This window comes from Azolla caroliniana, unplaced genomic scaffold, assembly GCF_043228905.1.
Source record: "Azolla caroliniana isolate FFs.n. ecotype wild unplaced genomic scaffold, voAzoCaro1.0.p SCAF_16, whole genome shotgun sequence".
Lineage (NCBI taxonomy): Eukaryota > Viridiplantae > Streptophyta > Polypodiopsida > Salviniales > Salviniaceae > Azolla > Azolla caroliniana.
Genome location: NW_028230451.1, coordinates 1,296,002 through 1,315,212, shown reverse-complemented (window position 1 = coordinate 1,315,212; position 19,211 = coordinate 1,296,002). Strand labels below are relative to the sequence as shown.

The window sequence follows — 19,211 nt, the reverse complement described above, 5'->3', positions numbered from 1 at the left end:
AAATATGTCTCTATTAATAGCAAGGAAACGAATGCAATTAATGTGAGACGGTTGAAAGTATGAATAACAATATCATTCGATTCTTTGATACAACCGAATCAATGCCCATGCAATTCATAAGGAGACAAACATTTGTTCTTTTCAACAAGACATTCCATAGATTCGTTATCAATGAATCGAATTCTTCCCATCAAGTCCCAATAGAACGAGCAAATATAGTTTACCGCATGACCATGTGGTCAAGTGGAAAGATCAATGAATGATCGACATGGCAAAATGTGAACCTACCACCGACGGGGAACTATTTATCAAGGGGAATAAATTCCGCCACAAAAATTATATGTGATTTCTGCTAGATTCTAATGGTAGTATATATATATATTGTATATACACACATGGAAAGGAATTTCCGAGCACAGATCCAAACCATCAAGTGACATGACTTCATGAAACCAACTCAAAATGTTACATGTTGTCTCTCGGCAAAGGTGTGTCATTCCCCTTGGCGAGCTCCATCAAGCCCAATGCCTTTGGCAACAACAAAAGTTCGCATTCCCTATGTGAATCACAAAGAGATTAGGAGTGGTGGGCAGGCCGAAGACGGGCTGCAAGCAAGGGCAAAAGTAAAAATAAGGTCCTTCCTGACCTTTTATCTGACTAAGGAGTTTTTTAGGCACTATTTGGGAGATATGGTCGGCTAGAGAGAGCCAGACGAATCGGCCAAGAGGCACGGCAATCGACCGACCATTACACTTTGAATACGTAACATGTGTTGGGCGCAACCATTCTATACTCTCCATCGCTATACAATGTACATATGTATATAAAACCACCCCGGCTCTAGAGAAACCACTGTGCCCCCCCCCCCCCCCCCCCCCCAAAACCACCCTTCTTGTTAAACCATGGTTTTTGGAAGCCCGGCGAGAGAAACAAACAACCAAAAGAAATAAATAAAATAACTCGAAAATAATAAATTAAAAAAGAAATCCTTTGAATTTCCATAGCCACGGAAATGGGGAGCTTTCGCGGTTGATTTGTTTTCTTCCTGCAGAGAGAGAGAGAGAGAGAGAGAGAGGCAGAAACAGAACTGGGGGAAAAAAGCAGGAAAAACCATACATCCAAATAATATGTATATATGCATTTGTCATTGTATTTGATTCATCCTTCAATCAGAGAACCGCCATAGCTGAGATCGCACACGGTTCTTCTTCTTCTTCTTCAATCTGTCTGTCTGATTCGTTTCTTCACCAAGAAAACTCCATTCCTGAGATCACACATTCTTCTTCTTCTTCTTCTTCTTCTTCTATTCCTTTCTTCTCTCTGTCTGCGGTACATGATCAGAAAACACTCCGCGGGACAACTCCTTTGCTGAGATCACACATTCTTCTTCTTAGTCTATGCCTTTCTTCTCTCTGCCTATGCTACATAATCAGAAAACACTACGCGCAAGTAAACGCTCGTTTCTCCACTCCCATGGCTATGGAGATTTATAAAGAGCTACCGATTTTATTTTTTCTAATTTCTTGAAGATTTTCAGAAGAGAATGCCAGTTTTTGTTATTCATTTCCTTCATGGAGCTTTCTATAGGCGCTGAGACAAATTATTCCGTCTTCTCCTGTTTATGTGTCTGTGTCTGTGTACGAGAGACGTATCTTCTCTCCGAAAGCTTTTCCATAGCTGACTATTCCGTGTTCATGTATGTGAGCTTCCATCCCTTCGCTCTGCAAAGTTCTTCGTTGATGAAGAGACGAAATTCATTTTCTTTTCATCTTTATCGTCTCTTCTGACCTCGTGTACATCGTGCACTTTTTTGTTTGATCCAAATGTTTAAATGAAAGAAAAAACGCAGTTTTTCCATGCCATTTCACAGCTAGTTCTGAATCAATGTCTTTGGCATATTTTTTATGCAGGTCCATCTAACAACGATAAAACGCAGATTAACCATGGGATAATGACAAACCGCCATAGCTTCTGATCATGGAAATGCCTCAAGAAATCTACTGTCATTTCTCTCCTCGGAGAATGTCGAACTATCAATGTTCCATCTTCCTGTATTTGCAATGAATCGGATGGCTATTAGTATTGATTCGTACTGAATCAGTTTCATCGTTCATTTCTTGGTGCTGATCTAAGTATAATATATAGTGTCTGTTCTCATTCAAATTGCTCTTCCGTTAGCAAGGACATGTATCGTAACACCTCTAAAACATTTTTATGATCTGTTTCAGATCTTGGTGCGGATCGAAGTCTAGCAATAGTCTAGCAATATAGCTTCTGGGCGGATTCGAATTGCTCCCTCTTTAGCAATAGTCTGCATCAGCGCCAAATAACTCTCCCTCCTTACTGTTTTCTGATACTAAAAACATTCCCATTTCCATTGTTCTTCATGGGAACCTCAACCAGAAGAAGTTTTTCTGTGGCTAGAAAATCTCCAAACAGGATAAAAACATTCATATCCGAGGATCCTTCACAAACAAGGTGGTTCACGAAAAGCTTATAATAGTCTCCGCATTCTGTGTCTAGTTTTCCATGAGGAAAGAAAATATTTACCTATAGCAAGGCTATGTTTTTGCAGGCTCGTCAAGAATCCTGAAACTCTGAGCGATATCATCATTGAAGTAGACGATGTTAAGTTTGCGCTTCACAAGGTAATTTTGAATGCACATTTTGAACAGTATCCTTAATCTGCTATGGTTTCATGGCATTGCTAGATTCAACTTGAGCCTCAACTAACATTCAATTAGGTCGCTTTATAAATAAACAATAATTATTTAGGTCATTATATACATAAACGATCAATAATTAGGCCATTGTATACATCACTGATAAGTAGGCAATTGTATACACCAATGATAATTAGGTCATTGCCTACACAAATGATGAATACAATGACGCTAACCCTCTATCGTTAATATTTTCCCTCTAAGTTTAGGGTCCTCAAATCAATCTTGTAGGTTACGTGCTTCTCTCATAATGGTTTCTTGACAGTGCTCACTTTCTTCCAAGAGTGGATGGATGAAGAGGAAAATAGATAGCCACGGTGGAGCAGATATGATCAAGCTAGTATTGTCCGATTTACCTGGTGGTGCAGATGCTTTCACACTAGTTGCGAAATTCTGCTATGGCATCAAGTTCGAGATTGATGTTACTAATGTAGCCATGTTACGATGTGCTGCTGAATACCTTGAAATGACTGAAGAATATGGAAAGGATGTAGCTCTTGTATCTAACACAGAGAATGTCCTCACAGATGTTGTGTTTACAGATCTAAAGAGCACTATCCAAGTCTTATGCTCTTGCCAAACTCTTCTTCCAGTAGCAGAAGATTTAAGGATAGTGTCCAGATGCATCAACGCCATAGCTTGTATTCTCTGCAGAAGTTCATCGAAAGATTCTCTAGATAAACATGGTTTCAGTAAGCTTGGAGACTCAAATACGAATCATGAACCAGACGCTGTTACTGAGTGGTGGGCAGATGAGTTGTTGTGTCTACCTATTCATTCCTTTCAACAGGTATTACAGACTATCAGATCTAAAGGTATGCAGACAGGCGCCATTGCTGGTGCAGTAATGCATTATGCCCTACAGTTTCTCAAAACATTGAGTAGCAATGCAAGGAATGATTCAGAACACTTGCACGAGAAAGTTCATTTACTTGATCATCATCATCATCGAATAGTTCTGGAAACAATTGTCAATCTTTTACCTGCAGAGAAACGGCTTGTCCCTATGGGATTCTTGTTTAGGTTATTATGGGCATCGCGTCTTCTTGATACAACTATAGCTTGTCAGATGGATCTTGAAAGAAGGATTGGTGCTGAGCTTGATCAAACAACCTTAGAAGATCTGGTTATTCATTCATCATCCTGTGCCAATGGTGCTCTCTTTGATGTGGATTTTGTTCATCGTCTTGTGGTTACGTTTGTGCAGAAAAATGATGATGATGTTGGTGATGAGGATGGTGACATCCCTATTTCACCCCATTTTCACATCGGTTCAGCTGCATCAAACTCTGGCTCAGAAATGACGATGAGGAAAGTATCGAAATTGATTGATACTTTCTTGGCAGAGGTAGCAGCTGATCCTAACTTGCCAGCCTCTAAGTTCATAAAGTTAAGTGATGCAGTGCCAAAATCTTCACGGATCGATCACGATGGTATATATAGGGCTGTCGATGTATACCTGAAGGTGTAGTCCCAAACTTCAATTTTGACAGCATGGCAATCATCTCTTTATAGTGTGTTAATAATAATGAGGATGCATCATGTGCTTGGATACTTAAGTGTTTAGCCACCAGTAATCAGCCCCTTAACCGCATAAAAATAGTAAAGCATTGTTGTGTAGCATCATGAATAGAACAGTATGAGAAACTACTCTCGGTTCTACACAGTACACCATTAAATAAACTGGGGAGCTTTGGGAGTCTTTACTCTCTTAGTTATCACGTCTGTTCCTTGTCCAGTACCCACTTCTAATACGTCTCCAACTGATTCATAGATGCACCATGGCTCATCATCTACAAGGCACAATGACCCAAAACTAAGCCAAACGTCTGAAATTACGCAACCTTGTTCCGTTCCTTGCTAGCACCCCCTAACTTCCATTTAATTTTTAGATGTAAGGTTTTTCATTGACTTGTTGAATGGGCGTGGTAAGTAGTCATAGCCACCAATCAGCCCTGCAATGGGATTTTGCTCAACGATCTGGTTTTCTTCTGTTCATGTTGTCAATTTAACTGACCTACAATCGTATCTTCTCTTTTAGGCACACCCATCGATCTCCAACACTGAAAGAAAGAGGATTTGCAAAGTGATAGACTGTCAAAAACTCTCACAAGAGGCTTGTTCACATGCAGCTCAGAATGATCGTCTTCCGGTGCATATGATTGTTCAAGTACTGTACTTAGAGCAAATTAGGCTACATAATGCTCTTTACAATGATGTTGATAACCAGAATCAGCTGTATATAATGGCAGAACATGGTACTTCAGACAGAATGCAGAGTGGAACCACCAGTCAAGTCATAACGCCGAGGGACAGCTATACATCACTGAGGCAAGAAAATGAAGAACTGAGGCTTGAAGTGGCAAGAATGAAGAGTAAACTCAATGATCTCGAGAAAGGTTGGATAAGTAGTAAGTCTGATGTAGACAAGACACCAAAGCAGAAATTTCTGAGCCTGAGTATTATCAGGACTATAAGTAGGATGAATCCTTTTGGAAGGAAATGCCGGGGATCAAAGCAACAAGAATCTGTAGTTCGGACTGTTCGGACAAGACGCAATTCAGTCTCTTGAAGGCTTTTTGTGTCCAATGGACAAAGTTTTGATGTGTGTCACTACAGTGCGAATAATTCGATGAGAGAGAGAGAGAGTGATAATGTATAGACATGTATCGATATGCTGAGCAAAAGTGATAATGTACATCCAATGCATGTTAAACAGATGGAATGCTGTTGTCAATTATGTCCCTCTACTATATGTTATCGGATGTAGTTGTCATCTTCTGTGAAGCTCTAGGCATGAAGCTCTCGTAATTGTCAATCCCATAAATTGTTTGATCAGATGACATAGTCAATGCTCGATGTTATTTGCATCAATTTAGGAGAAGCTTCAGAGCATCAAGTTGGAGAGTGTCCATTCATAAGCTGGATGTTGGTTTTTATTGAACAAGTTTTTCTGTGGAGAATTAATATGATTCTTGAAGCATGTCCTTCTGAAACAGCAAATATTCTAAAACATTCTGGGTGACTTCTAAAACGTTCTGAATTTTCAAATGCTTTTATGGATTACATACGTGGTCGCATAGATTTCTTGCAGCCAAGATTCTCTTATAACCTGAATGGCATCAAATATTATGTTATTCTTCCATTTTCCCACGTCATTCCAAAATCTCAACTAGACATCTCTGAAGATATTGAAATTTCACACAGATGCTAAGAAAAATGCAGATACAACTATATTTGGAAGTGTGCAGTACATTATCACTTTACTATATTTGGAAGTGTACATGATTGTTGCAAAATTGCACTTTACCAACATGACCTTATTCACACAATTAGACATCTCGCAAGCTACCAAAAATTTCACATATACTAAGGTGAATGCCAATACAATTAGATTTGGAGGTGTACAGTAAATTTGCCTTAGCTTTTGTCACTCACACTATCACATGATGTTTGTTGCTCATGGAGATTTACTGTCACCATGTGACTAGTTTCTTTTCTGATGTTCTCCATGGAGGGAAGAGTTGCCTTCGTGTCAAGTGTCCATACAGTCCTCACGTATGTATATAAATTTTCATACACAGAGATGGTAGGTATCAGGATGCATTGTCAAACTACTTCAAATACATTGGTGTAGAAACAACTGCTATCTATCTATTTGGAATCTGCTTGTCCTTTTCAAAACACAAGATTTTAATCAGATCACTACTATCTTTGGTGTAATATGATGAATCCAAAGAGTATACCAGGGCATTTGGGAAACTAATGCAAAAACAAAAAGAGCATTCGGAGAAACTTTCTATATTCTGCTGATATATGCTGCTTCCATGTGGCTGACAGCAATAAACAGAAATGTTGCGACAAAACTAGCAAACGTCACCAAAAACATGCCTATTGATTATACCAATTATCAAACATTTTCTCAATAAGAAGCCAAAAATGGTAACCATTGTTGTTATAATATAAGAGAAGTGAAGGTTGGTGGGGGGACTACATACAGGAGGATTTGATTCATGCTAGAGTTTCATCAAAGCAAGTGTGAAACTTCTCAACAAACTTGTATACCTGAACTGCAACTGCTCATGGCTTTCTTGGTCACCCTTGCAGGAGAAAGTGCTTTCCTAGTTCTCAGGTAAGATGTGATCTCATTCTTCTCTTCTTTCACTTCAAATAAATCATCAATATCTTCATCTTTTTCTTTCCTCTTTCTCTTCTTGCTTTGCTTACTGGGACTAGCATTCTTATGAGATTTCTCTTCATCATCAACAACTTTAATCCACTCTTGCTTCTTTCCTTTTCCTTGTTTTGAAACTGCTAGTTCTTCAACATCATCTGTCTTTATATCTTTCAAAACACCAGCTTTTTCTCCTATAGTCTCTGTCTTCAGCTGGGGTTCAAATGTTTCTGCATTTTCTGGTTCAGAACCTCTCACAATATGAACCTGTGATAAGGAACAAACTCTTATATACATACTTACTCATACGTAAAAGTTGTGTATGTAATTGTTCCTCCCTTTTCTCTTCCTATTTACAGATGAGACTGCGAAAGCCTCTGCGAAAGCCTTTAAACACAGTAGGTACATGGATTCTGTGAAGCTCTTAGGCTAGCAGTCGTCAACATGTCTAAGACCAAGGAAATGATGTAAACATTGTCAAGTTATGAAGGGGAGAGAATTAAAGTGGTTCATACTTTCAAATACTTTATGGAGTACACACTTTTCAGAAATATCTACAAGGTTGTACTAGCTTTTAAGAACTCTTGGTGGAGTCAGAACTAGGTCACTGATACTAGGCACTGTTTGCACGTCTACTCAACCATAGAACCAATTTCATTAACACTACAAATGGTGGAATCCAGAAACAATCTTAGTTTTCGATTTCAGTATTTTTCTTTCTTTTTTTCTCTACCATTTAAAAAATCTTGACCTATATAGCTAGTAAAAGTGCTTTGAAATAATTGTTGGTTTCAAGGGGCATATGGGGGTCCCATGGCTGGTAAATCATATCTCACCGACTCACTCTATTTACCTTGAATCTGCAAGGTTCAATGAGCTCAAAAACCAGAGCATCTCCATCTACCAATCCATGATCAAGAGAGAATCCTCTCCAACCGCCACTTAAACCTGATTTATTCCCTAGATACACACAATCCCATTCTTCACCCTTCTCATTCTCGAGCACAATTGTTTCATCCTTCTTTGGCAAGTGATTTTTGCAGAAGCTTGACGGTAAACCCTGTGAAATTGTTTTAATAAAAAATAATTTAAAACTCGCACAATCTACTGGCATAAGAACATAATCTCTATTGGTGGTAAACATGGACAACCTCTAATAGTTATATAGGAGCACATTCTCATGCAGAAGCACAATTTCTAATAGTTGTATAAATGTACGACCCATACCAGCCAAAATCCACCTGTAACATGTGACTGAAGCATTGGTTTGACAAACGATGGATTACTGAGAGGCAACTCTTTCATTATCGTTTCGGCATGTAGTATTGCATCCAACCTCGCCTCGTCAGATGCATACTTCCGATTTAACAAAGAAGAAGCTCTCGAAGAATAACTACATAAACCAACCCATAAAAAACACAATAAGATATGCATATCAAAATTTCACAAAGCATTTAAAAGTTTATCAAAAGAACATGCATACATCTGTCAACATATATTATACATTTGCCAAAAAACTCACCTTCTGCGACCCACACTGTTGTAAGAATCAACCTACAATTTGAAAGAATGTATAAAAACATAAACATCAGGACGCATGTAAAAAAGATAGTTTGAAACGCTAGTTCTTTAAGATTTCTCAGAGATTAATGAACCAAGAGTGATGCATAATATACCTCACGATAATCAGGTGAAGGATTACTTGCAACTCGTGAGGAACGTCTCAACTCACTGCCAGGAGAATCCTTTGAACCACGAAGTTTTACATGACGGATGTTCTGTAAAGGAACAATAAAAACAATGGTTTTTAAACGTACACAGAAAGGAAATTTTTTGATTTCAGACAAACTTTAGAAGTTAAACTCGACACAGAAAATTCTTCATGTTTAAGGCTATGACAAGAAACACACACATACATACACACGTATATAAACGTCTTTACCTGTGATTTTACCGAAGGAGTCTTTGCAGCAGCATTAACGTCGTTTATCAAATTCTTGGAGAGGTTTGCAAGTCCAAGCTCCTATTGTGTGTGTATACAGCACAGAGACGAAAGGATAGCAAGAATTCATCAGTATCCGTAGGCAATGTAAATGGACCTAAACGTAAAAGAAAAGAAAGACGAAGAAGAAGAAGAAGAAGAAGAGAAAATGAAAAGATCGCTAATTCTTCTTCTTGTTATCATTAGTATTATTGTTACGTTACCTGCATCCGTCTCTGGTTCTCTTCGAGCCTTTGTCTGCGAGCCTCTTCGTAAGACAAAGACGACGAGGCGTCCATCTGCAGCTGAGAAGCCATGGACAATGCAGACCAGAAAAGAGAGAGACTGAGAGTGACTGAGAGAGAGAGAGAGAGAGAAAGAGAGAGAAGGAGGATCTATTTTCCCGCCAAAAAACGGCTATATCAAGCCATTGTCAGTTTCACACTTTGAAAGTTTTGTCTGGACAAAGCTCGGGCCTCTTCTTTGCTCGTCTTGCATTGGTATTAACAATCGGCAACGGTTCGGTTTGAACCGAACCGAACCGCTAATCTCGGTTTAACGGCTTAAAGGTTTCAACGGTTCTGCTCAGTTCAGGTTTAGGTTTTTATTAATGGTTCGGTTTGTGTTCGGTTTCAACAGTCAAAATCCGTGGGTTTTTTTCTTTTTTCTTTTTTCTTAAAAATTTAGAAAATTGTTTTTAAACAATCTTTTCATTTTTAGACCTTATTCTCACATTTTAGGAACATCTTAAAATTTTTAAAAATATTAAAAATTTAAAAATTTGACCTATGTTGAAAACCGAAACCATGGTTTTTACGGTTTAACAGTTTGAATAATGTTTAACGGTTTCGTGGTTCGGTTTGGTTCAAGTTTCAAAAAATTTAAACGGTTCAGTTTGGACCCTCTCAAACCGAACCGAACCATTGCCGATTGTTAATTGGTATTAGACTGCATAATAACCACAAGACTCGTGTGTGTGCGTGTCCACACAAATCTCCCATACCCAAAACACTCGGCAAATTTATCCCTTATATGTATCTATCGCATGCATGCGAAGAATGTGAGAAAAGAGTGGCCCGAATTTACACCCAATGTGATATAGTTTCCCTCTACGGTTTTTACGCCATTCTCGCGAAAGCTCTACATGGCATGCCCACATCGACGGCATATGCTTACTCTTGACGTTCGGACTATGTTTGAATCTTCCCATGGCTACGTATCAATCCCTTCATGTAGTCGTTAATTATAATCACTAGCCTCAACTTCGATCTAAAGCATACAATATATGTATGTCTTGCAACTAATTGTTAAAAGAAAACACAAGCCAACTTTGAGAATTTGTTATACATGTAAGAAGCATGCAAATTTGAATGATTGATCGGATGATGATCAAAATCTAAATGCTATTAGTTGATAACGCTGAAATCAACCAACTTTGTCTGCAACATGAAGTTTTTAGAGACCTTGACAAGGGGCAAAGGAAGATGTGTTTTAGACGCTTCTAACTATAGATGTGGTCTCATGGAATGCAATGATGATAGAGCGTATAAAACGTAGATGTTTCAATGAAACACTAACTTTTTTTCACGTGTCGGAGATTGACGGTATGGTCCCCGATTCTATCGCCTTTATATGCGGTCTCCTAGCTTGTCGTAGCAAAGACGTTATTGGCAAAGGCTGAGAGTTGTATTCATGGATTATAATTAGCCTCATTTTGCCAAATGCCATCGCTTATATTTGCTCCTTTCTTTGATGATTACTTGTGGAGATGAATCTAACATTATATACTATTTGTATAGTGCCTCTAGCCTTTTTTATTTTAATACCAATGGAGCATGTTTTTTATGGAAAAAAAAACGCTGAAATCTCACTCTATCACAAATTTTAGTTTTATTTTATGAGATTTTCTTTTCTTTTTTCACTCCATACCCACAACTCTTAAGTGCCAGCCATACTTAAGACACCACCGAGAAGGTTGAGCTTATGTGTGTACGCTTTATTCACACATAGAGACTTTGTGCTTCAATGTATGAAATTTGAATACCCCTTCTTAGGAAGGAGACACATATCAAGAACACATGTATACTCTAGTCACATAGGTCAAAATTGGCCTCTTTATGGACGATAAAAAATTCTAATTCTCATAAAAAAAACAAGATAAAACAGAAACAAAGTTATGTCCTCACCATGTCCACTCAAACAAATCTTCTTATTTGGGACATCACGTTGACATCATGACCCTTATCCCAAGGGTACTTAGGCTTTTCGGGATAAATGAAGTGTTCATTGCCACAAAAAGGTCATTTTGAGACCATCCACTATGCATATACCCTCGATAATCGACACATGATACATCAACACCACACTGCCCATTGATGATTATCGCCACCACATTGGCCCCAATTAAATCACAACTTCACCATGATAGACTCCCATTAATTGCCTCACCAACACAACACTGTGCCCCCCCCCTCCCCTCCCCATTTATCGCCACATCAGCATCACGATTCCATTGTTTATCGCCACATCAGCATCACGACGGCCCCTCTTGTTTATTGCCACATCAGCATCACGAGAACCCCTCTTGTTTATCGCCACGTCAGCATCACAATTGATCGCCACGTCAGCACGACTTACTTCCCTTTCTGGCCACATCGGCAGGCACCACAGCCCTTTTTTATGTCATCCAATGATGGTCACATCTTCCTTGTTACAGAGGATTAGCTTAATGTCCCCTGATTTCCTATATGTATTATATACACATATACAGAGAAAGAAAGCTTTTGATGGATGGGTTCTCTTCCAACCCTCCTTGGACCAAAATCAAGGTAATGGAACCCCTTAACTTGCTGCCTGATTCCACACGTAAGCTTCTTCCTTTTCATTGTACATTACCCAAAGTTCGGTTCGAAGGTCGATCCGATCTTCTAAATCTCATACAATTGTGTGGAAAAGAGAAAAACATACTTAAAACGAGAAATATACATGCTGAAATCGTCAAGAATGGCTTGATCTCGAAAGATCTGTATATTGCCACTTCCTTATTTGCAGCATATGCCAAATGCGGTTCTTTAAGAGAAGCTCAAGAAGTGTTTGAAAAGCTTTCAATCAGAGACGTGGTTTCTTGGAATGCATTGATAGGTGGGTATATCCATAATGGCCTTGGTGAAGAAGCTTTGAAATGCTTTATACAAATGCAAGACGAGGGGGTTTTCCCAAATGTGGCCACGTATATCTCTGCTTTGAAAGCTTGTGGAATTGCCGGATCTATTGAGATCGGAGAAAGGATAGATGCTGAGGTTCGAAAACAAGGGCTTTTGCATGAGGAAGTTGTGCTTGGAAACACGTTAGTGGATATGTATGCTAAATGTGGGGCAATGGACAAAGCCCGCAAAGTATTTGAGCAACTTCCGATGCGAGATGTTGTGTCTTGGAATGCATTAATATCTGGATATACCCGGCATCAGCTCGGTGATGAAGCATTGAAATGCTTTAGGCAAATGGAATATGAGGGGATGTGCCCAGATGCAGTAACTTATGCCTGTATTTTGAGAGCCTGTGGCATTGTAGGGGATTTAGAGATGGGAGAAGATATAGTTATTGAGGTTAGAAAACAAGGGCTATTGCGCAAAGATAAGGTACTTAGGAGTACATTGGTGGACATGTATGTCAAGTGTGGTGCGCTCGATAAAGCACGAGAAACACTTGAAGAGCTTCCAATAAGGGATGTTGTGTCTTGGACGGCTCTCATTGGTGGATATGTGGAGCATGGATTTGGTGAGGAAGCATTGGATTGCTTTGACCAGATGCAAAATGAGGGAATACATCCGAATTTGGTGACTTATATTTGTGTTTTGAAAGCCTGTGGTATTGTTGGGTCTTTAGAGACTGGGGAAGGTATAAGTTCTGAGCTCAGAAAGAGCGGATTATTGCAAAAAGACATAGTAATTAACACCGCATTGATTGACATGTATGCCAAATGTGGTGCTTTGGAGAGAGCTCGAGAAGCATTTGAACAACATTTGAGACGTGATGTTGTTGCTTGGAATGCCCTTATGGCTGGGTATGCTCAATTAGGTAAAGTTAGTATGGTTTTAGAGTTATTTGTAAGAATGAGGAGGGAAGGTATGTTCCCAAATCTGGTCACTTTCCTTCTATCACTTAACGCATGTAGTCATGCTGGTCTATTGAAGGAAGGAGAGGAATTGTTTGATGAAATGTGTAGTGTATATGGCCTTAGTCCAAAGCTAGAGCATCTCGCATGTATGATCGATCTATTTGCTCGTGCTGGCCACTTTAATAAAGCCAATGCACTGCTTTTGGACAAGATCTCATCTTCTGACAATCTACCGCTTCTCTTGACTATATTGGGTGCTTGTCACAAATGGATAAATGTGAAGCTTGGGAGATGGGCATTTGAACAAGCAATACACCTAGATGAGAAATGTTCAGCAGCATATGTTGGCATGGTAAATTTATATGTATCAGCAGGCATGCATACAGAGGCAGATTGCATTGAAGGTTTGAGAGTGAAAAGTGGAGCTTGAAATGCACAAGGATGAGATTGTTTCTGGATTTGGTCTATCAAGAGTGATGTGCATTTGTTTACTTTTGATATTAAGAGCCATTCTCAACAAAGCCCTGTTATATGTGTAAAGTTTCATCAAAGAAAAGTTTGAATCGGACTGTTCCAGAAGGGATTAGTCGAGATAATGTCAGAAAAGAGAAAGATTTGTGTGGCTACAATGATAAGCTGGCTATTGCATGTTCTCTCATCATTACAGGTGAAGGTATCCCTTTATACATATTACAAAGAACATGTGGACTTTGCACATTGTGTGATTTCACATACATCGTCTATGAAGTAACACAGAATGAAGTGAATGATGCAGACCGTGTTCATATAGATGTATTTTTGAAGGCTGCCACAAATACTAGAAGTGTAAAAGGGGTTGACGATAGCCCATACATATAAATAAACATTGCTCGATCTCCGCTATTCATTTTATACCTGAAACTAAAGGTTGCACTGCACGACTAATGCTAACAAAATGGCAAAAAGAAAGGAGAATGGAATTATCATGACGACATTACGGTTTAAACTAATGGTTCAGAAGATTTTTGGAATCACATGAAGCAAATGGAAAAAGTAACAACACAAATGACAAACATGGTTCAGTAACAAACATGCCAACCTTGGGAATCGTTGGTGTATATGAAAGAAAACCTTCTCATGACATTGTTTACATATTTGTTTGCTCGCCTAGATTTTGCTATGCATAGACATGCCTGGTGAGTGTTCATTTAGTGACAACAGATGTTTTCTCCTTTTTCACATGCTTGCTCAACAACTATACTGCATGCTTGAAGAGACCATTGATTAGAAGTTCCAGATTCTGTGATGACGTGCTTTCTGTGTGTACAACATGGATATTTTTTTGTAATCGTCATTATCGTTGTCTATTTTTAAATTCATCGAGTACTGCACGTGCTCAACCTTGTATTGGGTTGCCTCATGATCGATGTCATATACATAGCTTTGTTATGGGCCATAGCACCAAACTCTATCACTATTCTCTTTGTATGACATGTAAATACCTTTATGTTTTAAATTAATTATGTCTCTTTCATGATACACAATACTTAATCTTCTAGACGAGTCTTCATGGTATCAATGAAAAGCTTTGCCTGTAAAATGGATATAACTATATTCAATTGATTAGTCTTATGCCCAAGTATCTTAAATTGCAAAACATAATCCATCACTTTAAAAATAAATATTTCTTTTTTGTAGATTACACAGTCGAGATTCTCAAGGGCATATGACAAGAATGATTAAAATTGACTATTTGTTATTGTAAGTGTATGCTCGTTTTGATGCACTTTTCGGATCTTGAAAGAACTCTTTTTCTAAATGAATAATTGGGAACGTGCAATGCATCAGTTGCCAAACCCAACGCCTTAATATAAAAGTTCCAAACTAAATTAAAATAGTGGATCAAGTAGACAAACAATAATAAAAGAGGGGTTTCAATAAATAAACGATGAAAGTTAGAAGGTAAACCACTATGTAAGTTAGTTTTGTGGGTGACCTTGCACTCTATATATTACATGATCTAGAAATGGGGCCATGGAATGTTCCAACATAGTCAAAAATTTGATCTTGCCTCTTCCCATCTTTGCGAAAGTGTTCAACTTGTATGAAATGTATGTGTCTATAAGTAGAGAAGTTTCTTATGGTCTTACATATATTCATCTACATCTAAACTCAATGAAATGCTCTTCTTCCTCTGATTGGGAGTTTCAAGAGAGATGTACTAGACTTTTGAGAGCCTCATCATCTTCATTAGTTTCATATGCTCAGTTCCAAGATGCCGTATGATTCAATCACATAACCTTGGATGATATACATTTCCTTTTTCTAGTTTTTACCCATTATTTCTATAAAAAGTTCGCTATCATTTGTAATCTTGCATGAATAAGAGCATACCAATAACAAACTACATATGATTCATAAAATGTGATATAGAGTTTTTGCAATAGTTTCTTCTAGTTTCTTTTAGGTTTCATTAAAATCAATTGTATGTTTGCATGGTAGTAAATGATATCATTCCATATTCTTTGTACTAGTGTTTGTCATTGTCCTAATCATTGACATATTTGTCGCAAGGATTGGACAGAGACATTATATACACTTTCAGAATGATCTCTCTATCAATAAGTAAATGCTAATAGACATTACACATTGGATGCTCCCATTTTTATGATAATATATTATATGTGTTTGACATCTTCATATGGGTAGGTAACAATCAACATAATATCATATAGTTAATCATCTCCCTACCCAAATAATCTTAGAACTCTTTTAATTTTGTAGTAGTTCCTTTCTCATCATCATGTTGAGTTGAGGCACAATATTTCTTTGCCAAATTAATGTGTTCACATCATAGGCACTTCTAACAAGCAAATGTGTTAACAAGAATTCAAAGTAAATTTTGTCTATTGTATCGAATGAAATGTATTATTACATTGTTTTTCGTTCCTTTATTGGGCATGTGAATGTTCTTGGGTCGTGTTCTCATCATTCATTGGATGGTGGAAGAGCGGGTGAAATTTGAAGACGTTCCATGTACTTATAGCGTATTGAAATCAAGCAAAATAACCCGAAATTGATGATTGTAAGAATGGCAACCATAAAGAAGAAGTAGTCTAAGTGGCCAGTGTCTATGGACCCAGAGTTGGGTATCCAACCAGGACTACCTGTAAGCCTACTTACAATGAGAACCAACAACATGTTCACATAGTTCCCAAGTGCAACTGATGCCGGTGTCAATGCTGAGCCCATGCTACGCATCGCATCGGGTGCTTGATCATAAAAGAAATACAATTGTCCTAGGTACGTGAATGTTTCTGATATCCCCGTGCTCATGTATTGAGGCACTTGCCACAAGATGCTAATGTTTCCACTGGTCCGCCTCTTTCTTAACCGAACCATTTCAACTATCCCTGCCTCCAACATGGCCAAGGCTACTATTGGCATGCCTAGTCCTATTCTTTGTAGCCCACTCAAGCCGTCCACGCGGCCCGTCCACCGTCTCGCTAGAGGCATGAGCCAATAGTTAAATACTATAATGGATATCACCACGGTCACGCAATCAACGGCATATAAGGATGCGGGTGGGATGTTGAAGCCTCCTAGGTGGGTGTCCATTGCTGCCCCTTGGATGACAAAGAGTGAGAACACTTGCGTGTACGCGGTGCTATAGAATATGGTGCATATCCAAATGGGAATCATGTGGCACAGCCACTTCACTTCCTCGACTTGTGTAACCGTACAAAGTCGCCACGGGCTAGACACAATTTGAGGCCCCCTATTCTCCATGTCCGACTGGTCCTTTTCGTCGTCCATAATGGTCGCCGCTTTATCAAAACATCTGCAAATGAGTCTCAAGGTAACATTGTGGGCACATCATTATTAGACTTTGTAAGTGTTATGTCATGAGGGGAAATTGTTTTGAGCGCACACCCACACACACACACACACAACCTTAATTAGGAGTCATGAATATAAAGGCTAGATATAGGCATGTACTTGTGTGCTCATAACTTTAGCAACACCAAAAATAAAAGATTTTTCAACATATATACGACAATGATTCAAACCAATGGATCACCTTAAAGATTTAGTGTGGATGATCTTTCTGCTTCCTCGGATAGCCGAGTCTACTCCATCGATTTCGTACAAGGCGATACCCTCGAGTGGAGCCTTGACATGTTTCTTCCTTACACAAGCTACCACCACTTGGGCAATCCGGCGCAAGGGATTCCCACTGGGTTTACAAAATCTATAGTTGGTCGTCGGGATGAGAAATATAAAGATTGCAATAACACCGGAGCTGGCCGTGATCCAGAATGCGAGCGCCCACTTGCCCTCATTTTCGATGTACACTAGAAGCAAGCTCGAGAAAAGGGTCCCGAACGTTAAGGCCAAATATGCGCAATTGAAAAACTGAACCTTTTGCACGCTCTCGAGCGGGTGTGCATCATCGAACTGGTCGGCCCCGAAACTCATGCTGTTGGGTGTATTGCACCCATAGCCCAATGCTAGTATGTAGATAGCACAATAGAATAGGCCGAGTTGTAATTTGGTGGGTCTAATAGAGCCGCAATCGAGGTTTTGTCCGTCTTCACAAGGGGGCGAATGGAGAGAAGGGATGGTAGCAACCAAGCTTAGAAGGACAAGACCCTCATATAACATACATACATACAAACGTTAAGGCATAACTCAAATTTCAAAAAAGCAAGAATGGGATTCCTTTCCAAAAAAAAAAAAGGACATGTTTTTGGTATAGTAACAAACAACACATAATGATGTATACAAACAGTCATAGTTGGTATTTAGATGGAAAAATTTAGATAAACAAGTAGAATTTAGATAGAAAAAATATGAGGTATTTATGATAGATGATGAGCTAACAACATAACTACCTCTTTGTCTCACTATTGTGTATATATATATGGTGAATATACATAGATATATAGAGAGACAAACACACAATGGGGGGGGGGGGGGGGGCAATAGTGAAACATTTTCAAGGAGTGTGTAGAGTGGTAACTCACAGATATACCCAGAATCTGGGAGACCAAAGAAGCCCAATATCTTCCTAGGTATGCATCACCCACGAAGCCACCGATGACAGCGAAGAAGTAGATGGCACCCTGCCAATTGCTTGTGTTGGAGGCGGCCGATGATGCACCTTGCCTTAGCTCTACTATTAGGTATATCACCAGGTTTGTCGAAACCCCGAAGAGACTCAAACATGCGAGTCCTTGGTTCACTAGCATTATACCCATCACATCCATCATCACAACATAACATCAATCAGAGAAATTTTGAATTCGAATTCGGGCTCACTCTCATTTACGGAGACATGCCATTTAGGTATAGTTTCACCCATTAATCACCATTCAGATTCACAACATTAGTTAACACCAAATTAGCATAATGATGATGCTATCACTATGGGCATTTGGAAGGCTTTTTATTCATTCTAGTAGTAGTAGTAGTAGTAGTAGTAGTAGTAGTAGTAGCAGCAACTGCTACTACTACTACTACACTAGTGCTGCTCATCGAAGAATCATGACTAGCCATGCATATATAGATATAGATATATATATAAATTCATTTCATTTCTATTGCCAAAGTGAATGAAGACCAAACTACAGACATAATTAACCACTTAGAATATTTTTGTTTATGTGCATGCTGCTAATTATGTTTGCTAGCAAGCCATTAATTATGCTAAGTTTGGTAGTTATTTGATAATCGACACCCGCTGATTTCATTATGCGAGTTTAGTTGTTGTTGATGAATGAGTCTTCCTCGAAATGATTTACGGAATAAAATGACTGGATCCGAATTAAAACAATACAAAGGTGCCATTGGGGAGGCTAAGAATTTTACCCAAAATGAAGAAGGCTCTCTTAAATCCACCGGTCGTTCTTCTCAAAGCTGGTTCCCCACGGATATCTACGGAACCATCGAGAGTAGCCTCCATAATGGAATGGAATGGTATTTATCCTCAACAAATTCCTTAGCACATATATATGTATGTATCTATCTCAATTTTGTTGTAATCACACTTCCTTTAAGGTATGCTCTCTTCATTATATGTATCTGAGGACCCAATTTGTATACATCAATGTGTTCTTAGGTGTGCCCCCCCAACTTGATGATTTCAAAGTCAATAAGTCAATAGAGAACCCATCCCAATTTCCTAGGGTCATAAAAAACTAGCAATGCACTTATTGTCAAAAGCACCATCACTAT

At 38.8% G+C, this 19,211-nt stretch overlaps 4 protein-coding genes across 6 annotated transcripts; 2 read left to right on the top strand and 2 right to left on the bottom strand.

Annotated features, from left to right (window-relative positions):
• The first annotated feature begins 1,081 nt into the window (after positions 1–1,081).
• LOC147853469 (BTB/POZ domain-containing protein At5g48800-like) lies at positions 1,082–5,703 on the top strand. Of its 2 annotated transcripts, none has more exons than XM_087332325.1 (6): positions 1,082–1,696; positions 1,911–2,120; positions 2,229–2,478; positions 2,576–2,648; positions 2,989–4,188; positions 4,765–5,703. In XM_087332325.1, exons 3-6 carry the CDS (start codon positions 2,387–2,389, stop codon positions 5,293–5,295), a joined length of 1,896 nt encoding a protein of 631 aa, XP_087188451.1. In that variant the 5' UTR covers positions 1,082–1,696; positions 1,911–2,120; positions 2,229–2,386; the 3' UTR covers positions 5,296–5,703. The 2 variants fall into 2 exon arrangements, with proteins under 2 accessions (XP_087188451.1, XP_087188450.1); XM_087332324.1 differs by having other exon boundaries at positions 1,082–1,700.
• An 890-nt stretch (positions 5,704–6,593) lies between these two features.
• On the bottom strand, positions 6,594–9,264 carry LOC147853468 (B3 domain-containing protein Os06g0194400-like). Its single transcript, XM_087332680.1, has 7 exons — positions 9,103–9,264; positions 8,840–8,920; positions 8,574–8,675; positions 8,420–8,451; positions 8,125–8,290; positions 7,751–7,957; positions 6,594–7,164 (listed from the first exon to the last, which is right to left on the bottom strand). The coding sequence occupies exons 1-7, from the start codon at positions 9,193–9,195 to the stop codon at positions 6,772–6,774; spliced, it is 1,074 nt and encodes a 357-aa protein (XP_087188806.1). The 5' UTR covers positions 9,196–9,264; the 3' UTR covers positions 6,594–6,771.
• A 2,445-nt stretch (positions 9,265–11,709) lies between these two features.
• On the top strand, positions 11,710–13,425 carry LOC147853467 (pentatricopeptide repeat-containing protein At2g13600-like). The gene has a single exon (XM_087332403.1). It carries the CDS (start codon positions 11,710–11,712, stop codon positions 13,423–13,425), a length of 1,716 nt encoding a protein of 571 aa, XP_087188529.1.
• Positions 13,426–15,853: 2,428 nt separating this feature from the next.
• On the bottom strand, positions 15,854–19,028 carry LOC147853466 (protein NRT1/ PTR FAMILY 7.3-like). Of its 2 annotated transcripts, none has more exons than XM_087332044.1 (4): positions 18,846–19,028; positions 18,002–18,219; positions 17,056–17,627; positions 15,854–16,815 (listed from the first exon to the last, which is right to left on the bottom strand). In XM_087332044.1, the coding sequence occupies exons 1-4, from the start codon at positions 18,937–18,939 to the stop codon at positions 15,963–15,965; spliced, it is 1,737 nt and encodes a 578-aa protein (XP_087188170.1). In that variant the 5' UTR covers positions 18,940–19,028; the 3' UTR covers positions 15,854–15,962. The 2 variants fall into 2 exon arrangements, with proteins under 2 accessions (XP_087188170.1, XP_087188171.1); XM_087332045.1 differs by having other exon boundaries at positions 18,002–18,150.
• Between the last annotated feature and the right edge of the window lie 183 nt (positions 19,029–19,211).

Excerpts from the sequence above, each read along its gene's own strand:
- LOC147853469 (XM_087332325.1), top strand. The coding sequence starts at position 2,387 with ATGGGAACCTCAACCAGAAGAAGTTTTTCTGTGGCTAGAAAATCTCCA. Across the intron at positions 2,479-2,575 it reads GAGGATCCTTCACAAACAAG|GCTCGTCAAGAATCCTGAAA; the intron begins GTGGTTCACGAA and ends ATGTTTTTGCAG. Across the intron at positions 4,189-4,764 it reads CTGTCGATGTATACCTGAAG|GCACACCCATCGATCTCCAA; the intron begins GTGTAGTCCCAA and ends CTTCTCTTTTAG.
- LOC147853468 (XM_087332680.1), bottom strand. The coding sequence starts at position 9,195 with ATGGCTTCTCAGCTGCAGATGGACGCCTCGTCGTCTTTGTCTTACGAA. Across the intron at positions 7,958-8,124 it reads TTACAGGTGGATTTTGGCTG|GGTTTACCGTCAAGCTTCTG; the intron begins GTATGGGTCGTA and ends ACAATTTCACAG. Across the intron at positions 7,165-7,750 it reads TTGAACCTTGCAGATTCAAG|GTTCATATTGTGAGAGGTTC; the intron begins GTAAATAGAGTG and ends TCCTTATCACAG.
- LOC147853467 (XM_087332403.1), top strand. The coding sequence starts at position 11,710 with ATGGAACCCCTTAACTTGCTGCCTGATTCCACACGTAAGCTTCTTCCT.
- LOC147853466 (XM_087332044.1), bottom strand. The coding sequence starts at position 18,939 with ATGGAGGCTACTCTCGATGGTTCCGTAGATATCCGTGGGGAACCAGCT. Across the intron at positions 18,220-18,845 it reads GAGAGCCTTCTTCATTTTGG|TGAACCAAGGACTCGCATGT; the intron begins GTAAAATTCTTA and ends GTATAATGCTAG. Across the intron at positions 16,816-17,055 it reads ATCCACACTAAATCTTTAAG|ATGTTTTGATAAAGCGGCGA; the intron begins GTGATCCATTGG and ends ACTCATTTGCAG.